Genomic DNA, 22,220 nt, shown 5'->3' on the forward strand with positions numbered 1-22,220 from the left:
GCAATGTTCCAGCCTTGATTATCATAGACTGAACCTCTGAACCTGTAAGCCAGCCCAAACTAAATGTCCTTTATAAGAGTTGCCTTAGTCGTGGAGTCTCCTCACAGCAATGGAAACCCTAACTAAGACAGTCCCCACTCCAGTTGTTTGGGGACCTGCATGACAAGCAAGCTGCACATCTGCTATATATGTAAATGGGGGGATAGGTCCACCCCATGCTTGGTCTTTTGTTGGTGGTCCAGTCTCTGGGAGCCCTAGATGGTCCAGATTAGTTGACTCTTTTGGTCTTCCTGTAGAGTTCCTGTCTTCTTCAGGTCCCCCAATCTTTCCTCTAGCTCCTCCACAAGACTCCCCTAGCTCCCTCTAATGTTTGGCTGTGGGTCTTTGCATCTGTTTCCATTAGCTGGTGGGTAGAGCCTCTCAGAGGACATTTATGCTAGGCTCCTGTCCACAAGCATAACAGAGTATCATTAATAGTGTCAGGGATTGATTCTTATCCAGAGGATGGGTCTCAATTTGGGCAGTCATTACTCTATCTTTGATCCTGTACATCTGGTAGGCAGGACACATTTTGGGTCAAAGGTTTTGTGGGTGAGTTTTTATCCCTTCACTTGGAGTCCTGCCTGGCTATAAGAAGTGGCCACTTCAGTATCCATGTCCCCTACTGCTAGGAGCCTCAGTTAGAGTTGCCCCATAGACATCCTGGAGCCTCCCCAACCCCAGGTCTCTGGCAGGTCCTAGAGAGGCCTCCCTTATGATTTCTGTTCTCTCTCCCCTGCTCTCCCTATACCTGATCCTCCTGCTGTGCTTCCATCCCCCTCTTCTCTCCTACCATTTACTTCCAATATCTATTTTATCCCCCCTTCTGTGTTATCCTGTACTTTATGGCTAATATCCACTCATAAGTTAGTACATGCCAGGCAAGTATGTACTTTTGGGTTTGGGTTACCTCACTCAAGATGATATTTTCTAGTCCCATTCATTTGCCTGCAAAATTCATGATGTCCTTGTCTTTAACAGCTGAGTCATACTCGTGTGTAATATTCATGGTTTCCTTGTCTTAACAGCTGAGTCATACTCATGTGTAAAATTCATGATGTCCTTGTCTTTAATAGCTGAGTCATACTCATGTATAATATTCACAATGTCCTTGTCTTTAATAGCTGAGTCATACTCATGCATAATATTTGTGTTCTTTTTATTTCATGTCATCACAACCCCAGACACACTCCAGCACATCTCCATGTGCTCCACATTGTAAATATTGTAAAGTCACGTGCGTCTCCTGGGCACATGGGATCCAGCTTCTGGTTCTCTTGGTAGCCCCCTTGGAAAACCTGTAAAAATGCATGGACTTTCTGCCTTTCACCGGTCACATTTATAGAAAACCAACTACAGTGAAGCAACATGTGGTGAGGGATGATTGACAGCTACAACTTCAAGGCACCACCTAGGTGGATACAACACTTGAATTCTACACAGGAACAGCCTGAGGGATGTCTGAGTCCCTTTGATGGGCCCACAGGAAACAGCATGTGCTGAGTGCCCACCCCATTCACGACTGTGCTTACCAAGCTCACTCTCCCACACGGGCACAACCCTTGTCTTGAAGACCGTGTCTGTGTTTTGCCCTTTGTGCTGAGCAGCAAAGCAGATGGAAAAATGGAAGAAGAAGACGGACCAGCAAATCTGAAACAAGGGCAATCTTCAGAGGGAGAAGCCAGCCCAGCATGTCACCTCTCCCCTCCAGCAGCAGTTCCCAAGGGAGCTCAGTGCCATAAACAGCCATTCTCAGTCAGTGTTACAGAGAAGGCCTGGGCCAGGGACTCTCACAGATTGCATGGTGGATGGGAAATGTGTGTAATTAAATTTCAGGGCCAATTGCAACTTTAGGGTTTGGTTGTTTTTTTTTTTTTTTTTCTCATTTCCTCTTTGTGAGGACAGGACATGCTAGGATTGGTCCCTCTTCTGTTGACGAGGTTACTTGTGAAATGGGTCTCTGTTTTACCAGATTAAAAATAGCCCAAGGCACAGCCATGCCTTTGCCACTGATGACTCACTCGCTTCAGTTTTGTTGTGTGAAGCCTTTGTGAAGAAACAGCCATATTTTTAAAAGAACATTTCCATAAAGGATTTCTCTTCCTCTTGTAGGAGTGCAGCCGAAGTGAGAAGGGTAAGCAAGAAGGACTGGGGAGAAAGTGGGGACCTACTTTCAAGCTATTTCCAGATGAATTAAAAATCCTTAGACTCTAGATGGTTTTTCTTTCTTTCTTTTCTTTAAAGAAAAGTGAATTTGGGACTAAAACATACTATGTTCTGTGTCACAAGCCAGTGGAGCCTCCCAAAGATGGTCCCCAAGTCACATGACACCCACAACTGGCCAGTGCAGCCATCCCTTGGATTCTTGGGAATAAAGACCCCTTGGCTGCAGTTTTCTGAGTCTCTCTCTCTCTCTCTCTCTCTCTCTCTCTCTCTCTCTCTCTCTCTCTCTCTCTCTCTCTCTCCCTTCCTTGCTCTCTCTGTAGGACAGCTAGTGTCTCCACATCCTTCAGTAGAACACTCTTCTCTGCATGGTTCTGTAGAGCCAAGAGTGCAGCCAAGCCTTTGGCTCTGGCCCAGGGCCAGTTTAGATCCTGGGGTGAGGTATGGAGCTGGATGGATTGGCCTGGGAACCTTGAGAGTGTTCCAAATCTTTGAGTGTCCTTACAAAATCATCAAATACATCACTGTATTTTTTTTAAAGCTCTGAATACCAACTTGGAAAAGAAAGGGAAGACGTAAAGAGTTTTTCCAAATTTTTCCAGAAGCATCCATGAGTGAGGCAACAACAGGGATTGGATCTTGGGTAGCATAAAAGCAGAGGTAGTTTTGACTGTCATCTCTTACCTGCTGGTGTTGGAGGCCAAGCCTGGATTACACAGGCATTGCAGATTCTGGGACAGAGGACATTATGATTAATTAGAATGTTGAGACCTCTCACAGGACGCTGCTTTCACAGTCTGAAATTCCCTGGCTTCTCAGGGAGACCATAGAAGTGGCTACTGTATGAGACTGTGCCACTGGAAAGAAGCCCAGGTCTCAGCCATAATTGGTGGAAAGAGCCAGGATGCTCTACCTCTTGGATGACGCAGATGAATGAGCCTTTCTGCTGTCTTCATGGTAACCACCCAAAGTGACTCTAGATGGAATGGTCATTTCCTTTTGCATCGAGAAGGACAGGGCATGCATGTGCTGATTAACGACAGATCAATTCTGAACATGGGTTGGTAATCTCGTTCTTGTGCACCCATCCCAGAGTGTGCTTGACCTCTTCTAGATGAGCTAGCCTGCTCTACATCTAGGCTATGTTGTACAACCTAATATACTCTCAGCTGTACATGTAAACTCTTTAGACTAACATAGGCAATGGGAACACAGGAGTATTTACTAGTAGATCATACAAAACACAAAATAAAAATAGTAGGCAACCGGAACCTTTTAGCTCTGTGACATTCTTGTGTGATCATGGTGGTCTATCTGGGCCATTGATGACAGGAGTGAAGTTATAAGCAACATGACTGTTCATATTCCCAATAATGCCTTATTTCACGTGCCAAGAGACAGCTATGGAGCCCCTGTTGTGAGGGAAGCAGCACTGGCTCAGGAAAAAGGGAAACTCACAATGGTCACATCTTGAAAACAAGTTTTAAGTGGACTCTTTCCCCCAAAAGCCTAACTTTAGGTACAAAATTTAAAATAACGCACATCACCCTGGCTCTAAGAGTCTGTCAAGAGTCACATAGTCCCCCAACACCATAGGCCAAGAGCATTTTAGTACTATCAAGATGGTTGTCATGCATCCACTCCAGCTTGCCTGGGGGAACTAATGTCCCATTCCACCTTGACAGCAGCTACCGCCATGTTCCGTTCCACGTTGACGAGGACCACACTGTCATTCTCAAGATCAAGTAGGTGTGAAAATCTAAACATGGGTCTCAAAGTTCTGCATATGAAAGGATTTCAGCCTTCAGAGTATTAAAACCAGCCAAACTGGCTTCGGGGACGTTTTATGTCTCCATAGTCACCATTATTACAACTAATAAAGACCTTCTACGTTATTACAATAATGTGAAGCCTGGCATGGACAAGTATTCCTTATGTACCTAGAACTGTTCTAATCATAGTAGCTCCAAAGGGTGTAAATCCTATTATTGCCCCATTGAGGTATAAAAAAAAAAATCTGGATGCATAGGAATTAGCAAAAAACAAAAAACAGAAATAAAAATGTTCTCCTATTATGATGCAAACTTGATAGCAGTAAGGGAAAATGTTGTTTTGCATGTAACTGATCTGGCAAACATTAGGTTGTACATCAAATGCTGGACTCTGGGTAGGGACTGTCCAGCCCATAGGCTGTAGGCATTTCCCCATTGTCCATGACAGGAGCTCCTGCGACATCTTATACTGTTTCCACAGTTTTCATGAGCATTCAAATTAAATACGTAACACAAATATCGCTGATCTCCACATGAGTGCCTGGGTTTGATAAGGGCATATTGCTTTATTCATAATCAATAGACAACATCAAGGGTACCACGTAGAGCTGGCCCACTCCGCCTTTCTAACTCAAAGCCATCTTTTCTCCTAAGCTAATTAAAGTTACTCTCCTCCACTTTCCAAAGACCAGAACCAACCCGACAGTGGCCCTCAGTAGGCTAAGAAACCCCAGTGCTGTTCAGGTGCTGTCAGCCATAACTTAGGTGTGCTTCCAAGTATAAGCCTCTGAATACACAGCTAACTCTAAAGCTGAAGTGTTCAAAAATATCCTTCCTTGGAAACACACAGACTCTTTTTCCATTTTAAATGCCCTCTGCATTTACTTGTGAAACCCAAAAACCTAATCACCAAAACCTGGTTATCTTTGTACCTTTCAAATATAAGAATCACCAAGGTGTCATTTCAGAGCCTTCTGTGTACTGGAAATGGCTCTTGGTTAATTTAACTCAATTGAAGAATAGTGAGATTCACATACCTTTGAGATGTGTATTTGTTTAAGTCAATTCTATTCAGCAAAACAACCCAATTCTAACTTCCAGGCTGGGGTGGGGGTGGGGGGAATAGGGTTTAGTCTTTGGCTCTAACCTTAATCCCAAAGAAGGAGTTTTAACTCAATGGCTTCAGGACCTTTTTTTTTTTAACCTGGTCTTGTGCCACCAGACAACTTCATTAAAGAACCTTCGCATTTGTCAACATACTGGCCTTTTCCAAGGAGGTGTGAAGTGTCCCCTCAGAACCTGCAGCCTAGCATACTGTTGGTTGAACTACATGAAGAGAGATAACCTATTTACATACTAAAAAGGTCAGCTTGGACAATCGGCAGTTAGAGATGAATTTGCCGCTGGCTGCAACTGGAGCATAAGAATTAGGAAGAAGCCTGCAATTTTGCTGTCTTTTTATCTGGGCAGACAGGAAGCATTAGTAAATATGAGGATGTCTGCTCTAGTCCACAAGAGCTGCACTGTACAGAAGAGCCCAGTGATGGACAGCCCACTCACCCTTTAGAGCCCTCCTGATTCCAGACAGGTATGTGCCTGGCCACGTGAAGTACGGGTCAGCCTCTTACACTAAAAACGGTAATTATGAGGCGGAAATATTTGCATAACGATTTTCAAGAATCTTAACAGAATTTAAGACATGAAAACACAATAATGGGCTCTCAGGTGCGTAGCTACTTCTGCTTAACCTGCCACTCGCATTGGGAAAGGACGCTTTCAAGGGGTGAGAAACCATCCGTCTTTGGAAATCGCTAAGTCTCAGTAGATTTCAGTTAGCTAAGGTGTACTAAAGTGTCTGCAAGGACGTGAGTACAGAGACAGAGGTTTATGTTGACATTTTTAATGCTTTTGTTCTTCATCCATTTGGAGATACAAGGCCGTTTCATCAGAACTGTGTCTTTACTATACATGTGCGTATTCATGTATGTGTAGGTTCACATGGGTATATGTATGTGCTAGTGTAGTGCACATTACGTGTGTGTGTATGTGTATTCATATATCTGCATGTGTCTGTTCATGAAGGTTTGTGAGCATGGGTGTATGTTTTTTGTGTTTGTGATGTTATGCGTGTGTGTGTGTGTTTGTGTATGTGTGCGCACGTACACACACACACACACACACGGAGATAAGAAAACAACCTCAAGTGTCATCTTCAAATGCTGTCCACCTCCTTTGCGATGTGATCTCTGAGCCTGGAGCTCCCCAACTATGCTAGGCAGGCTGAGCAGTGAGGCACAGTGACCTCCTATGCCCATGTCCCCAGCACTGTGATTACAGGCATATGCCACCAGGGCAAGCTTATGTACATGAGGTCTGGAAATTGGGATCTTCTGTTGGCAAGGCAGTCACTTTACTGACCCAGCTACTGTATCTCCTCAGCACCCTAGGGACCTCTCCTGCCCTACCCTGCCCCAAGTTCCATCTTAAGTGTTTGGATAGAACATGAGTAAAGTCACTTTGTTTTGTTGTTTGAGGTAGATTCATCTGATGCAGCCCAAGGCTGGTCAAGAACTCCCTATGTAGCCAGTGTTGGTCCCACCTAATATACTTCTGCTCCCATTTGTGCCCTGATGTCAGAGTTGCATGCCTAATCTACAAGGCCTGGCTAACGTCCTGAAAGGGAAAGCCCACTTGCGTGACAGTGTTGAAGAACGGGAGGCTGAAGGACCTCCAGATTGGATGGGTCTCATCGTGGTGAGAACAGCCTGTCTTGGACAAGCTGCATCCATTGTCCCTTGTCCCTTAGAATGGGGATCCATCAGAGTTTCTGCTTAATAGAGAAGGTGCCATTTATGGGTGTCTGAGCTATGAGGGTCTGAGCTGAGACGCTGTCTTAACTGAGGTTGTTCGCCCTGGATGCCCTGCCCTTGTGTAGCTCCATCCAAGGTCATTACACACCACTGGAACTCTACAGCATCAGCTGGTGTCACATACGTTCTCATGGGGACACTCTTGAGCTTTATCAGTATCAATAGGACATTTACAGAACTAGATATGAGCTGGGGCTCACTCTGTCTTTATTGATGTCGGAAGCGGCTTCTAGGAGGAAATTGCTCTTTGTGTACACATATGTCCCAGGTGGTTCAGTATGCCTGTCTGCCCAGTGCTCACATTCTGTATGGCTCTGTGGTTCATCTGACTCTTGGCGTTAAGGAAAAGAAAGCTAGGGACAGCCCGGCACTTCACTTGCAGCCAAGCAGAACCCTGTAGAGATATTTGAATGTGGCTAACGATCAGACACATCTAGGTTTTGCACTCCTCCTAGTCTAAGTCTTTTAAGTGTCACGGGCTATGCGTAGGGACTCTTCTAACAGTATCGACTGGGTGTGCATCGCACACACTGGCCTGCAGTGTCTGTGCCATGCTCATCCCGTCACACTCTCTCTTGCAGAGTACTCCGCTTCACAGGTGCAGCAGATGCTTCACCAACCGCTCTCCATGACATCCATGTCTGCCCACCCTTTCCGAGACCTCCCCCTCGGCAGGGAGCAGCACTGCAAACTGCTCCCAGGTGTGGCTGACATCCAAGCCAGTGAAGTGGCCAGATGGACAGTGGATGAGGTGAGAGGAACCAGAGGGGGGATGCTGGAGTGAAACAGATCGGCTACTGGTGTCCTCTAATATTTGGGTAAACGTCCCCTGCATCTTCTCCAAACAGCTTAAACTTCAAATCTGAGCAGGAAATCAGACATGCCTATGAGGAATCTGGAAAAGCCCTCTGTCTGCCTGCTTGGTGTTTCTCCCTCCAACCCAGTCTTACCTTTGTCCCAACTCCTGTGTCGTGTTACCATCCCCATGCTAAGTAGAGCAGAGAAACTGACCTTCCAAATCCACACCCCTGCTCTGTCTGGAAGAGTACAGGTGTATATGCTCCACTCCTGTGCTTAGGAACCTCTGCTCTTGGGGTGCACTGCTCCAGACATGCTGACAATCCTGTGTGCTCCCCTCTAGAAACAGTGTCTCCCCCCATCCATTCTTCCTCCATGCTACAAGATTACCAGGTAAACCTTCTGCTGGTTTTTTAATGGACAGGTTGTTACAATGATAGGCAAGGTGTTTTACATCAGGGAAAACCAGATAAGATTTTACAATATTGGTTTTTAATGTAATCACGCCTTACCACTTTGCTTTTCAGTCTGGATCAGTTAAGCTTCACTGCTTACTATTGTATTGAAGCAGTGTCTCCTGTTTCACATGTTCATTTTAAGGGAGTGCATTGTTTGACTGACAAAGATATCATTTCACTGGCTGGTCTCAGATAACACCCTTTCAACCTAGGAAACCCTGGTCCTCTCTGAGGAAAAGACTTAAGCTAGATCTGGAGCTAAATTAGCTCCAAGTTGTTCACCAAGAGCCTACAGCAATTATTTTTCCTTGGAATCAATCGGTTAAGCTTTTCATTCTAAGACCCTTGCACTGAGACTATGCAGACTTGGGAAGTATGAAGCAGGCTTTGTGCCATACCCCACAGAGACCTCATCTGAGAGCCTGGGATTCCATTTTACCCAGGTTCCCCCAGTAAGAGGAAGGGAGAGATGCTACTGTTCCTCAGCATGCGATATATCTACCTACCTCTCGTCCATTCTGTGGAGGGCTGGGTCCAAAGTATCATGATAGTAAAGTGTCCAGTCAATGGACTAGAGAATACAAGGGAGAATGGAATAGCAGGGCCCTGTTCCTAGAAGAGTTGTTGAATGTTCCTCCTTGGGGAGTTGTGCTAGTCTGCAACATGTGTTCATGACCAAAAGGCCAACTGAATTAAAACCTGTTCATGACAAAGTCATACATGAAAGAGCACTGAAGAAGTGAGGAGCTCTCACCGGCCAGCAGTTCCTTACTGACTTCCAAGCTAGGCATTCCATGTTCTCCCAGTTGGAAAGGCTGGCTGGAGTTGGCCCCTCCTCGATCAATGACGCTCATGATCCCTCACATGGCAACAGCGTATGTTAGAACAACGATGGCAAGACACAAAGTCTTATTTTACCCATTTGACAGATGAAGAAATTGAGATGCCCCCCAAACTAATTGACTTTCTTAGGGCCACAGAGTCAGTGTCGGTCCCTGAGCTGACATTTTTCCACAGTGCACACACTGGGCATAGAGGGAGCTAACCCGGGCCAGGGAAGGGTAGCTGCATGTAAAGGCATAGGAACAGGACGGCCATGGCTCAGTCAGCAGATGGGGTCTACTTGGTTCTTGGGCACAAAGTCACTTTCCGAGCAGTGATTCGGGAAGACAGGAATGATATCTTTTTTTCAGAGAGAAAGCAAAGCCAGAGAGGAAAATACTACCCATTATGTCACCGAGAGCTCCCAGAAAGGCAGGGGTCTGGGCTGAGTTGTGTGGTGCAAAGCAACTGACTTCAGGGGGTATTTTTTAAAGTCAAACTCAGTGCATGGGAAGTAGACAGTACACAAAAGACAAAGAATAAATGGGTCCAAATGCAATGCCTTTTACAGTCTTGGGACTAATCAGGTTATCACTTGATTAGGATGACAGCCTGTGAGATCTGCAAGGCCAAGGAGTGTCTCTGAAAGAAAGGGGGACCATGATGTTGTCAGGAGAAGGATCAGTGTAGCAATAGGGAGACAAAATGGGGTCTTCCAAACCAAGGGGACATGAAGAATTAGAGGTGAGATTCCATGGCCTAATATAGTAATAGAAGGTAAGTAAGGTGTTGCCATTAGAAGGTGCAGGCAAGGCTATGGAGTGAGTGTTTCCCAAAAGCACAATGCCCAGAGACAGCCTCTGAGGAATTGAGAACTGAGAACAGGGTCACCTGAGGATCAGGAAGGCTCCAGGGAGGCAGGGCTATATGGGGGCTTATAGTCCATGGGACAACAGCTCCGAGAGGAGACATGTCATGGGCACACACATAACATTTTCCAGACTTTCTGAGGAACATTTCAGGACTTAAAGATCTTGTCAGTTGTTTTCCTAAGTCAAAAGAAAACTGCACAGTGCTGAGATGGTCAATCCAAAGACTGGAGAGTCAGATGGGAGATCTGAAAGCTTGCCCATAATGAGTGTTTCTTATAATGGAGGGAAGCATGCTTTCATTTCCTGCTCGGGAGAAAGTAGGTAAGAAGGACAGCCCCTGCCAGGACCACAAAGCACCAGGCAGGTGTCTGACAGGAAAGGACGGTCTGCTCTGTTGAAGTTTAACATTTAAAAAGCTTCAAGGCCAGAGGTTGAAGGTGACAGAGGGGAGTGACTGCTCCATCTCGTTATGATTGGGAATATTTCAAAAGAAGATGTAAAGAGATTAAAATGCTTCAACAATCTGTTTAGGAAGGGGATTTCCAGTTCTTGGATTCTCTGTCATGGATCATGTACATTTTCAGCCTTTTACTGCAGGAAAGGACATCGGGGCCTTTAGATTTGTGAGAGGCCACAGGGAGGCCAAGTATCCTGTGTCAAGTACCCCTGCCCCTGACTCCTCGTGATGCCCTGTAACCACACCTTCCATAGGGGATGCATTCCGGGGATGCTCTTCCCATTGCTGCCAAAGCCAACCTTGATATCTACTAAGAGGCACTTGAGAGCAAGAACACCCCTGAGACTTATTTCTCTGTCCCCAGTCACCATGCCCATTTCCCGACACTCAAGAATGGACTTTGAAGGACTTAAAATGTGGGGTTTGTGGTGTGTTCTGTGTTTTTGCAAGTGCGGCAGCTCTCTCAGGATGTGCACCGGGTGCCTGGGCGGCATCCAGTGAGCACCATTATCAGTAGGTACCATTGCCAACAGGATGTGAGGCTGCTCTGGACACCACCACAAGAGTGGTAACTAAGGAGATATTATTTGAAAGCAGCACAGGACTGACCTGGATTGAAAGAACTGTTTCTGGGCTTTGTTAGCAGCAGACATGTTAAAGGGGAGCCAAGGGGAGTCCTGGCCGGGGACAAGGTGTGCTGCAGTGGATTCAGGCCTCCTGTGTTAAGTGTCATTCAGTGAGACCCTAGTAAGGGGGAGTCTATAGCAGAAGCTAGAGAGAGAGAATATTCTCTTTGTCTCTGTCCTAGCCTGGGAGGCCGACCTCTGCTCCATCTAATGCTACCTGTGAAGAGAAGCCAGCCCAAGCTCTTTGTCACTGGCCACAGGGCTGGGAACTGGCTTTATGTCCTTTTGTCACTGTTGCCACCTCTCTCACAGCACTGTTTGCAGGGCATGGGGAGGCTGTGAAGTGGGTTTAGTGGCTACGAAGTGGAAGGCAAGAGCACATGGTGATGTATTATGTGTCATAAAATGCTAGTGTTTTGTGACACTGCATTAGAGGTGAGGACGTGAGAACACATTGTTATCATCTGTAGAAGCGTATTTCGTAGATCTCGCTCAGCGGCAGGCATGTAGTCTGTATAAGAGCACAAGCTTATTAGGTCAAGGAGTAAAATATTTTAGGGCATTTTAAATATATTTTTTTCACATCTTCACAGCACATCCTCTTATTCAGAATAGGTGTGTGACCAAAGTCAATGTGGAGAATGAGTGAATGACTGAATGAATGAGAGAATGAATGACTGAATGAATGAGGGAATGGAGGAGTGGATGAATGAATAAATTAGTGGATGAGTGAATGGATAAGTGAATGGATGACTGATGAATAAGTGAGTGAACAGATGAATGAGTGAATGAGTAAATAAATGAATGAATGAGTGGATGAGTGAATGAATGAGTGAATGAATGAACAGGTCCTCTCCCCTACACAAAGGCTACAGTGCACATTTACCATCCCATGCACAGCTCAGCTTTGGCTCAGATGCAGTTGCTTTTACCTCTTCTATTCTAAAATGCTCCTTAAAGGACAACATATAAATTGTCCTGCTCTCAACCAAGTGCTCCCTAAATGTTCATTAACTATAAAAGATGGCAGTCACTTTAAAAGCAGGCTTTACACAGGAGGCAGTGTTTTGAAAAATCCAGGGTACTGCTGGCTAAGCATAGCAGCCTTCTGCAATTGGGCCCTTCAAAAGGGGGCAAATAAACTCTGCTGTTTAAAAAAAAAATTAGAGCCAAAGTGGAAACACAATCCCTGGTGGATTTTCAGGCAGTGCGATCCAGCTCACATCTCCAGGCTCAGCAAGAGAGGAGCACCATCATTTGGGAAGATGGAAGGAAGAAGCTCACTGCAGAAAGGAGGCATGCTGAGTGCCAGGGAGGAAGCCAGAGAAAGTAGGTCATGGGGGAACGTGAGATGGATAAAGTGGAAGGCCAGTGGGAGAGCCCAGGCACACTCATCCTTCTTAGTCTCCCAAACTGCTGTCTCATGCCTACAATTAACTTGCTCGGAGTCCTTCCAAAATAAAACCTGGGTTTTGGGCATAGAACACTGTGCTCCAAAAACCATGGAAGACAGATACCTGTCAGTTCCTGTGCCCAGCATGACCCCCAGAACAGTGACAGACAACAGTACAAGCCAGGGATGCACCTCCAGAATCAGAGCCAAGGACACCAGTTCATATAGCATCTTCCTACAGCATGGGTATTCTCCAGAGCCAGCCATGGCCTGGGTCCCCTACAAGGCTCCAACAGGGTACTTGTTGCCTTGAAAAGTAGACCTACTTCATAGGTATCATTTGCAGGAGAAGGGTAGTTAGCAGATGATAACTGTTTCTTCCTTCAGAGAGCGTCCACTCTCTGAGCGGTTGTCTGCATCTCATCACATGTTTATATAAGAAGGGGTCTTTGAATGAGAGAATGAAAGGAAGGCCCTTCAGTATTATTTATTCTATGGGTGTAAAATCAGACCATTTATAGTTGTGACATCTCTAGTCAAACAAGCTTTCTGCTAAAATTCAGCATGGAACTTAGTTCTAGGGACAATAAGTATTCACTAAAAATACCAAACGAGGTTTTTGGATATTTTTAAGATCTGGACAAAGATTTCTTTCTTGGTAGAGATCACGCCATTGGTCTTTATCATCGAAAGCAAGAATAGAGACCTTTCCAAAATGCAGAGCATCTCGGACAAGTGGTGAGAACCCACTGTGTGCAGAGAGCTAAGGTGAGGAGTGCAAGCCACCCCCCCCCTCCAGAGAAAGGTACCAGTGCCAAGGATACAGGTGATGTCGCCACTTAGCAGCACAGGCTCTGTTCTGATGATGCGTAGATCTCATGGGATACTTATTCCCATCAAAACTGTCTTTACCTTTGCTGTTGATGATGAGCTCTTAGCTAACTATGCTGAAGAGGAAGGAGTCCTTGTAGTGCTGGCCATGGAGGGACCCGGTGACATATACAAATGATCAGAGCCACTTGCCACTCTTCTGCAGTGAGCAGAAGCTCTTGGCACAAGAGGTAAAAGGCTGTGTCTTAGGCAACGACTTCAGTTTGACATGGGAGCCACTGCCCCTGTGACTGGCAAGCCTTCCACACACTGATCTTGAGTGAGGTAGGGCAAAGCGTATGTCTTGAACCAAGTCCCTGGTCAGCCTTTTCTCTTTCTTTTTCTGCCTATGATATTTAGTGATTCTTCCTATAGAGGCTTCACTCTGGCAGTAGACCCAAGGGGCCTTTGGCAGCCTGTGGACGCATCTCTTTGGATGTCACGGCTAGAAGACAAAAATTGCTATTCACAGCTAGGGATTAGAGGCCAGGAATTTGAACAAGAGCCCTACAATACGCAGAAGCACTCTGCACTAGAATTGCCTCTGCCAAGGACTCAGTAGCCCCAATGCTGAGAAGCCTGCACTTGGCTTAGCTTCCTTCCTTTATTCCCAGCCTGTCCAGTGTGAAGGATTTGACTTCTGCACCACCCCCTCCCTCGGCAGCTGACTCTCCTGACCTAATGCTTCCTATTAGGCTGTAGCTGATCTCCTACCTACTGAAGGTGGCCTCGGGAGTCCAGGCAGACACTGAAGTCTCACCCTTTACAGCTCGCCCTTGCCTTGTGGTCCCAGCCCTCACCAACCAGCATCTTTCTGAGATGCTTGAAAATAAATGTTCAGTGCTTGGACCCTGTCCAGCTCCGTTCATTTGTACTCTCCATGGCCTGAGTCCATGTTTCAGTCAGACTGCAGTCTCTGCAGGAGAGGGCGATGTGTGGTCAAGCTGAGAACCAGGACTTCAGGCTCCCCGCTGTCTGCTGTCAGATGCACAAATCCATCCCAGGAGACCACACCACCTTGCCTCCCCCCATTTGCCTTCTGCTTCTCAGGCTCCCCACTGCCGCTCACACTTGTCCTGTTTCTGGGCTGCCTTCTGGGAATCTACACATCACATCAGTCAGGAAATACGGTGTATATTGAAGGAGGAAATACGGTGTATATTGAAGGAGGAAATACGGTGTATATTGAAGGAGGAAATACAGTGTATATTGAAGGAGGAAATACTGTGTATATTGAAGGAGCCCCACCCCTCACCTCCGATCTTTCCCTGAGCTGCAGTCTTTCCACTCAAAAGCCTTTGCATCTCTCCTGTGGAGGGTCACATGTGTGAGGGGTAAGCTGTGCCCACAAGACATTCTCCCTTGTCCTCTCTGTGGACTGAACCTTGGATTCGACAATAGCTCAGTCCTGTTCAGAGGTGCAATCATCACAGAATCCTCATACACAGTCATGGTAGATATTCTCAGCCAAAGGAGCATCCTAGGAAGGATTCAGACCCATCAACGTCCTGAGGTCTTACAGCCCCTTTTCAACCTCCTTCAGAGCTGCTACCACTTCCTTGGTTTCTCATCAAAGGGATTTGACCAGTCACTTCCATGGCTGCCGTCACCTCCCTGCAGACACCCAATGTGTGTTCCGTGCTTCCTATCCATCTAGGAAAAGACATTCAGATTAACTTTGCAAACTGACCAGACCTCCTCTGCCTGGGCTCTCTGGAGCACGGAACTCCCAGTGGACCCCTAGCTGCTAGGCTGAACAGAGTCTGGTCTGATCACACTTGCACAGAAGTCTTCCCACACTGGGATACCTGTGCAGAGACAGCACCTACTGGCTGCGTAAAGAAGTTTCCTAAAATCCCCATCCTCCCCTCCACATTAGAAGGATAACCATAAATCAATTCTGCTGAGCCAGACTTGTAGTGCCAGGGCAAGTAAAAAATACCAAGCCCATGCCAAGTGTCCCCTAAGAGCTGAACTTTCTGAGTTCCCATGAACTAAGTGTGGCCACAAGAACACAGGTGTGTCTTCTGGTGCTGGTCCTTACTATTCTGAGCTCTAAGAGTAGTCGCCTCAACAATTGGTGTCCATTTCTATCCCTGTAGGAGCAGAGTTGACTGGAGTCCTAGAGGGAGTGTGTGCTCTCCGGGCTCTGGGAAGGTGGAGAGTTGGTATAAGGACTTGAGCTCTTTGGCTCCAGATCTTCCCCTTTCCATGGAAAGCACAGCAAGGGCTCACCACCAAGTCAAACCAGGAGGTACCAAGAGAAAAACAGCAATTTTACCTAAGAATGTAACCCCAAGAATGCATTTACTCCAGTTCCATTTTAACGCCAGCCCATGCATAACCTGCTAGATCTGTCAAAGCACGCAGAGCCATGATGATAGCTTATCCACTTATCCAGAGATCAGAATTGATACCATCCACTTATCCAGAATCCACACTTGTTGGCTCTCTGCACTGTAAGTCAGGTCACCATGTAAGTCAAGTCACCAGTCTGTCTAACTACAAGAAGGGGTATGTGTAGGTGTGTGGGAGATGTATGTGTGTGTGTGTGTGTGTGTGTGTGTGTGTGTGTGTGTGTGTGGAGTATGTGTGTGCATGAGTGGGTGGGTATGTGTGTGTGGGTAGTGTGTGTGTGTGTGTGTGTGTGTGGGGTGTGTGTGTGGGTGTGTGCATGTAGGTGTGTTTGTGTGTGTATGTGTAAGTAGGCGTGTGTGTGAGTATGAGTGTGTGTGTGTGTGTGTGTGTGTGTGTGTGTGTGTGTAGAAGAAGATGAGATATCAGGAAAGATGGGAAAGTTAAGTTGAAGAGAATGATTTCCAAAACTCAGAGCTTAGAAATAGGTAAGCTGAGTTTCAAATTCTCTGCTGCTCATGGGCCAAGTAGGACTATTAAATTAAGCCTCTCTGAGCTACAGTTTCTTCATCTTTTATGTGGGAATCTAGTTCAGCGCAGACGTATGGAGTGTGCATGATTGCCAGGGACCAGGTGAGTGCATAAAGGAAGAATCTGCTGTTCAGAACCTGCAAGCAAGTGTTCCTATTATCTTGATGGCCCTGTGATAACATTTTCCAAGGCCACTATTCCACCTGATTAGGAAGACCAGATGCAGGTGTCTCTCCCAGTGCCAGAGCTCTATACAGATGTAGGTCATCACTGTCCCTTTATCAACCTGCTCTGTGTAGGCCAGCTGTGTAGGCGAAGGGATGGAAAAACACATTGGGCACAGGATACGTCTAATGAGCTAAAAATATGGTAATGTGATTTGATAGTTACTATTTAAATTCCAAGTGTTTGGACCTTGGGGTGTATTTTTATCTGCAAGTTGAGTTACTCCAAACCCCCAAGTTTATTTCAAGTGTATGTTTTAAATTCATCTCTTTTGTCCTGTGTCGTAGGTGGCTGAGTTCGTACAGTCTCTTCTGGGCTGTGAAGAACATGCCAAGTGCTTCAAGAAGGAGGTAATAAATGGGAAGATTAGATATATGTCCTCTCTCCTAGGCCCAGGAGTAGTTGGTTTCCATCTATTTATACATAAATAAGAGCAGATAGATGGGGGAGGTGGAGAGAGGGACCAAAGAAGAGCAGAGCAATGCAGCCCATGCATGGCCCTCCTTACCCTTAGTCTTCCTGTCAAGGATGCTAGGCGTACCTCTCAGACTATTATGTGGGAGATGGAATGGATTAGGCTTCCCACTGATGGCTCTGGGCAATCTTGGGAAAAGGAATGAATGTTTTACTCTAAGGTGAGAGCAAGCCTAGCCCATCTCCCCTGCTTGCACCTCCTTCAGCATGGATGCGAGAAGTCAGAGCATCCTCCTTGGCATTGCTGCCTCCTGCCTTCTCGTGCCTGGGAATGCTCTCAGTTACTTAGCATTTCTCGTAAGCTAGCATCCATAGTCCCGGGGGCTACAGAGAAGGCTGGATCTGCTGCAGATGATAAAGGAGATGATGTTGCTTATCACATGGCTGCTTCAAACCTGCACAGCACAGAGCTTCTTACAGTTGTCCTTCATCCTCGAAACATTCTCTGTAAAGGCAGTTTGCCTTCGAGGTCATCCTCAGGAAAGTCAGGTACGGTGGGCGAGGGGCAGTGCACAGACTGCCCTCTTAGATGATTCAAGAATTTTCACCGTTGTCCTTCAGAGCCCCAGTGCTTACATCCTAGGGAACCCACAGCATGAAACACCTGTCCGCACTTTGAGTTCAAAGCGTGCATGATTCAAGGGGAGTCCTGGGACCTGAGACCCTCATAGCCCTCCTTGCAGCTTTTGGTAGCTTCCAAAAAAGACTCAGGGCTTTGTGATTTGACAGTTACTATTTAAGTTCAGGGTTCTGTGGTTCCACTAGAGCGCAGCACAGCTTGGGCACACCATACTCAGGTTTGCACACACAGCCCACAGTTCATATGCCCACAAGCTTTCCTGACTTCAATACACTTCCCTGTCAAGTGAGGACTAAGCACAGTCAAAGCATCCAACAGGGTGGTTTCATACGCATATGTACAAGCGCCATCGCACAGAATTTCCACGGCGAAGGCACTTAATATATCCTCACTCTACAATTTAGAATGGAGCCAAGAACCATTCTGACATCCTTCACAGATGTTCTTAAAACTTAATAAATAGTTATTACTTGGGTTTTTTCTGCTTATGGTATTTTTATTACAAAAAGAAAACTTGAAATTTTTGAAAATCTAAAAGGATAAAAGTTAAGACAAATCACAATTCTGAGAACCAAAGATGACTTCTATTGCTATTGAAGATAAAATTTTCTAATATTTTAATATTGCTTTTTAGTGTGTGTGTGTGTGTGTCTCTGTGTGTGTGTATGTGTGTGTGTATGTGCATGTGTGTATGTGCATGTGTGTGTGTGTGTGTGTGTGTGTGTGTGTGTGTGTATGTGCATGTGTGGATGCATGCTGCAGCATGCATTCAGAGACCAGAGGACAATATCAGGAGTCAGTTCTGTCCTTCCATCCTGAGTTCCAGGGATTGAACTCAGGTCATCCGTTTTAGCAGCAGCTACTTTTGCCCACTGAGCCGTATAGTTGGCCCGAGGTTTCCACATTTTCAAATATGTGTCTGTACAGACTTATTTTTAAAAATTAGAAGATCTCTAGTGCCATGCTGTGTATTTCTACCTAACGATTTGTGAAATTTCACAGATCATGGCCTGCTACATTGGAATATGTTTTGTGGGGATTGTGTACACCATTCCACCCAATGGCTAGACTGCACTTTATTTTCTTACGCTGCTATAACATTCAGTTGTCCCCTGTGCTCCGCGACTACAGTAACACTAGATAAAGCATGTGCGTGGTGCCTTACTCACTGGAGACTTATTGGTGGTACTTTTAATGCCCTTGGTACATCCAGGCCAAAAAAAAAAAAAGTTGATACATAACAATGGAATCTTTGTGCTCAGGCAAATTAACATATTAAGTTTATGTCTAACAAACTGAGAACCCTCAAGTTGAATGGGACTTCTCTATTCTAGGAGAACAATGGAGTTTACCTGACTTGAATCAAATGGGGGGACCTCCTGCTTGCAAGGCATCTAGATTCACTATCACCCTTAGGACTCCAGAACTTCTACTGGTGGATAAGCAGACTCCGGCGTGGAATAATTACATTTGTGGTTGTTTCTTTATTTACAGCAGATAGATGGCAAGGCCTTCCTGCTTCTAACCCAGGCAGATATTGTCAAAGTGATGAGAATCAAACTGGGCCCAGCACTGAAGATTTACAATTCTATCCTGATGTTTAGGAACTCCCAGGATGTCACTGAAGACGCTGCCTCTGGCCAAGAAACCAGGAGATAAATGTGCTCCTGAACATCCACTGACAGCAGGACTTGTGCTTTTGGGAACATGGCTGGCAGTCATCCATTCGAATCTAATGTCCCCACGGTCATACCAAATATTTAATCTGGACCCATTAAAGTATCTGGTTTCTGCATATGGCGGACTTTGATAAATGACCAAGTGCCAGTGAGTTGGATGCTTAGTTAGGTCCAAGTGTGGGTTTGGGTGGCATCCCTACTGCTTGCGTGCTGCAGCAAACAGACCGACGAAGCCACTGTGTGCATCTCTACCCTCCCTTCTAAAAGAAAACACGTCCCATTCTGCAAGTGTGTCTCACGTGGTAAAATGCCAGGAAACCGATTCATTAATGCATCGTTAATACATGCATCAGAACTACATCTGAACACAGCTTGCATCTGTCATCTGGGAGCCTTGAGTGGAAGAGATAGGGTCCTGGCGCTCTCACGGAGACTAACGAGGTTTCTGGGTCCTTAAAACTCAGGAAAGTGAATCTTGTTAAAAGTGCTAATATAAGCACATTGTTTCCGTGATCCACGAATTGGCATTTTTATTCCTTACCATTCCTTGGTTGTGGTTCCAAGGTGCCCTGGAGCCCACTTCAAGGAGTGTGCCCAGAGGTAACAGGAGTGGTTGGCGGCCATTCCAGGAACCTGCTAGGACACTCCTGAGGATTTGCAGTCAGGGCTATCTCTCCCAGACTTGGCATTGGTCAAAGATCCACCTGCATGAAATTCCTCCAGCTCCCACCCTGGTGAAACTTCAGATGGACTCTCCCCTCATCTGTTGATGATTAAAACAACAATCAGGTCTGGTTTCACCTCTACAGAGGTATAGCAGCAGGACAAGAAGACCTCCACAGAGGAGCTCAGGATCTGTTGACTGTGGCATTCGAGTTGTGGGAAGACCACTTCCTAGTTGCGAATAATTAGAACCCCAAGTCTACAACTCTTTGTCCTTTTTCGTGTGGTAGCAATGGCAGCTATCCTCCTGGAAACAAAGGTCCACTGTCTCATCCATCAGGTGTGGGCACCAAAATGGAAGCCACAACAAAAATGCAGACCTGACCTTATCTTTCTGCTACATTGAGAATGTTCTCAACTTAACAAAGTTGATTCTGCTTAGAGAATGTCTCTAACTTTAGGTCACTGAAAAAGAAAAATATCTTGAAGAGAAATCCTTAAGTGCTTTAAAGGTAAATTTGATATGGAATAAAGAATCACAGCTTCTCCTGTCTGTGGTGTTTTGTTTGTTGGGGTTTTTTGGTAGACTTTTATATGGAATAAAGAATTGCTGCTTCTACTGTTAAAGTTGTAACATATTTTAAATGTTAATAAAATGTGAAAGTAGACTCTCTCTGTGTCTGACTGTATTGTGGTCACAGCCTGTGCTTGCCTATAGTCTACAGTCTGATTTTTCTCAGCTATGGAAGAACAAAGGCATTGCCCAGCAGAGAAACTTGTTGGTTTTGACTTCTGTGTTCCTTAGAGCATATTCTCTTAGGGAAATGGTTAAGATATTAATAGTATGAGAGACTGAGTTATAGTTTTTAACTAACATAAGCTTTAGAATTGTTCATTTTATATATTAAAAAGAAAAACCTTTTAGAAGGCCTAAGATTTGTGTCTCATATTCTTACTACCAGATATTTCATTGGTAGTGCCCAGCATAGAATAAATGACATTGAGGATTATTGGGGTTGAACTATTTTTCCTAGAAGACATCTATCAGGTATAGATAGATATAAATCCCTCTTAGCATATCCCAAAAGGAAACTCCGATCTCTTCACCCAAGAAAATAATACCATCATTAAAACTGTCAACCAAGCCATGAAATAAGAGTCACCCATGTTGGTCTATTTCTGTGGTGTAAACTCTCCCACCACCACAACATCACTGGAGTAGAAAGAGGTGAACACAGCTAGTAGCTCTCACATACTGCTTCCTGCAGGTTGAGCATCCTACGGCATTCTATAATCCAGCCCTGTTTACCCCTTCCATCCTCTTTCTTTCATGTCTCATGCTAGATTTAAACTGGACTTCTAATGTTTCCAAGTTCGCTGTGTTCTTAGTGTTGAGCACCCTCCACTGCTAAATATCCTGCTCCAAAGTCGAGTTCAGCATCTCCACGGTTTCTCTTGGCACCTTTCACTGTACGTGACTCCACAGAAACCAGTGCCTCCTTTTTTATTGCACTTCATTTTTCAGTGCTATCACTGCGTCCTTAACTCTTCCCATCAGTCCAGGAGATGCGTGGCCTGTTTATTACTGACTCCCTGTACTTAATGTAGTCTCTTGCACTTGTTGGACATACGGCTGTACACTGTGTGATGGATAAAGCAAGACAATCAAACCCAAATCACAGCTTTCAAACTACCTGGATGGTGGAAAATAGTACCCATACTGGGAGTTTGTTTTTTAGCTTTGATTTGGAAAATATGTGTGTACATAAGTGTAGGCAGCATGGTGCACATAATACACTGGCATTCAAATGCAGAATAGCTGTCTGCAGAATGACAGCTATTTCTTTATAGTGGCAGTAGAATAAACTTACTACAGAAACGAGAATGAATTCCTTCTATTCGAGGCATTTTCCCCCATTCCTGCATGCTAGCCAGTGCTCTCAAGAATGGTCTGAAATATTAGGAGTGAAATATTTTGCCCTACCAGGAGGATTCCCTACATACGATCAGATGTCATACAGTATCCACAAACCCACAGGTGCAGGACCCTCCTGCCTACAGCCATTCCTCTGAAATCTCACCTAGAACATGCCTTGGAGTCACCAAGAAAGCAGCAAAATTGTCAACAGGATTCTAAGAAATCCAAACCTCTATATTATTAGAAAGAGTTCCCCCACAGGACCATTTGCACAATACAGCACAAGTCTACATTATGATGCTGGAAATTTAGATCATTAGCAAGAATCCTAAGGGAGCTCAGGACTTCTCAGACTTTACTTACAGAGTGCCTGTAATTTCAGGTAACTTTTGCAAAACTTAATCATCTCACTTTCAACAACACTAGGACATTTTAAAATGAACCTATCCTTAATAATTTCTATGCACTTCCCTTCTTGGATTAGACACATGACCTTATATAACCCACACATTAAAAGAATCTTCCCAGAATGGCAGCACTGGGGATGGACTCTGGGATGGCACGTTACCTCTCCCTGTTCAAACGCTGGCTTTCAAATGTTCTGGAATTTTAGGCAATTCAGTTCTGTCTAGAGTTACCTGCCCCCCCAACCTTC

At 45.3% G+C, this 22,220-nt stretch overlaps 1 protein-coding gene across 1 annotated transcript in view; it reads left to right on the forward strand.

The window, feature by feature from the left end:
- Positions 1–20,320, forward strand: part of L3mbtl4 (L3MBTL histone methyl-lysine binding protein 4) — a 323,366-nt gene extending 303,046 nt beyond the window's left edge. Inside the window, exon 15 of the mRNA XM_032899789.1 lies at positions 18,800–20,320. Within this exon, the coding sequence (XP_032755680.1) occupies positions 18,800–18,909 (110 nt within the window). The 3' untranslated portion in view covers positions 18,910–20,320. The remainder of the gene's footprint in view (positions 1–18,799) is intronic.
- Positions 20,321–22,220: the final 1,900 nt, after the last annotated feature.

Source organism: Rattus rattus, chromosome 4 (assembly GCF_011064425.1).
Source record: "Rattus rattus isolate New Zealand chromosome 4, Rrattus_CSIRO_v1, whole genome shotgun sequence".
Lineage (NCBI taxonomy): Eukaryota > Metazoa > Chordata > Mammalia > Rodentia > Muridae > Rattus > Rattus rattus.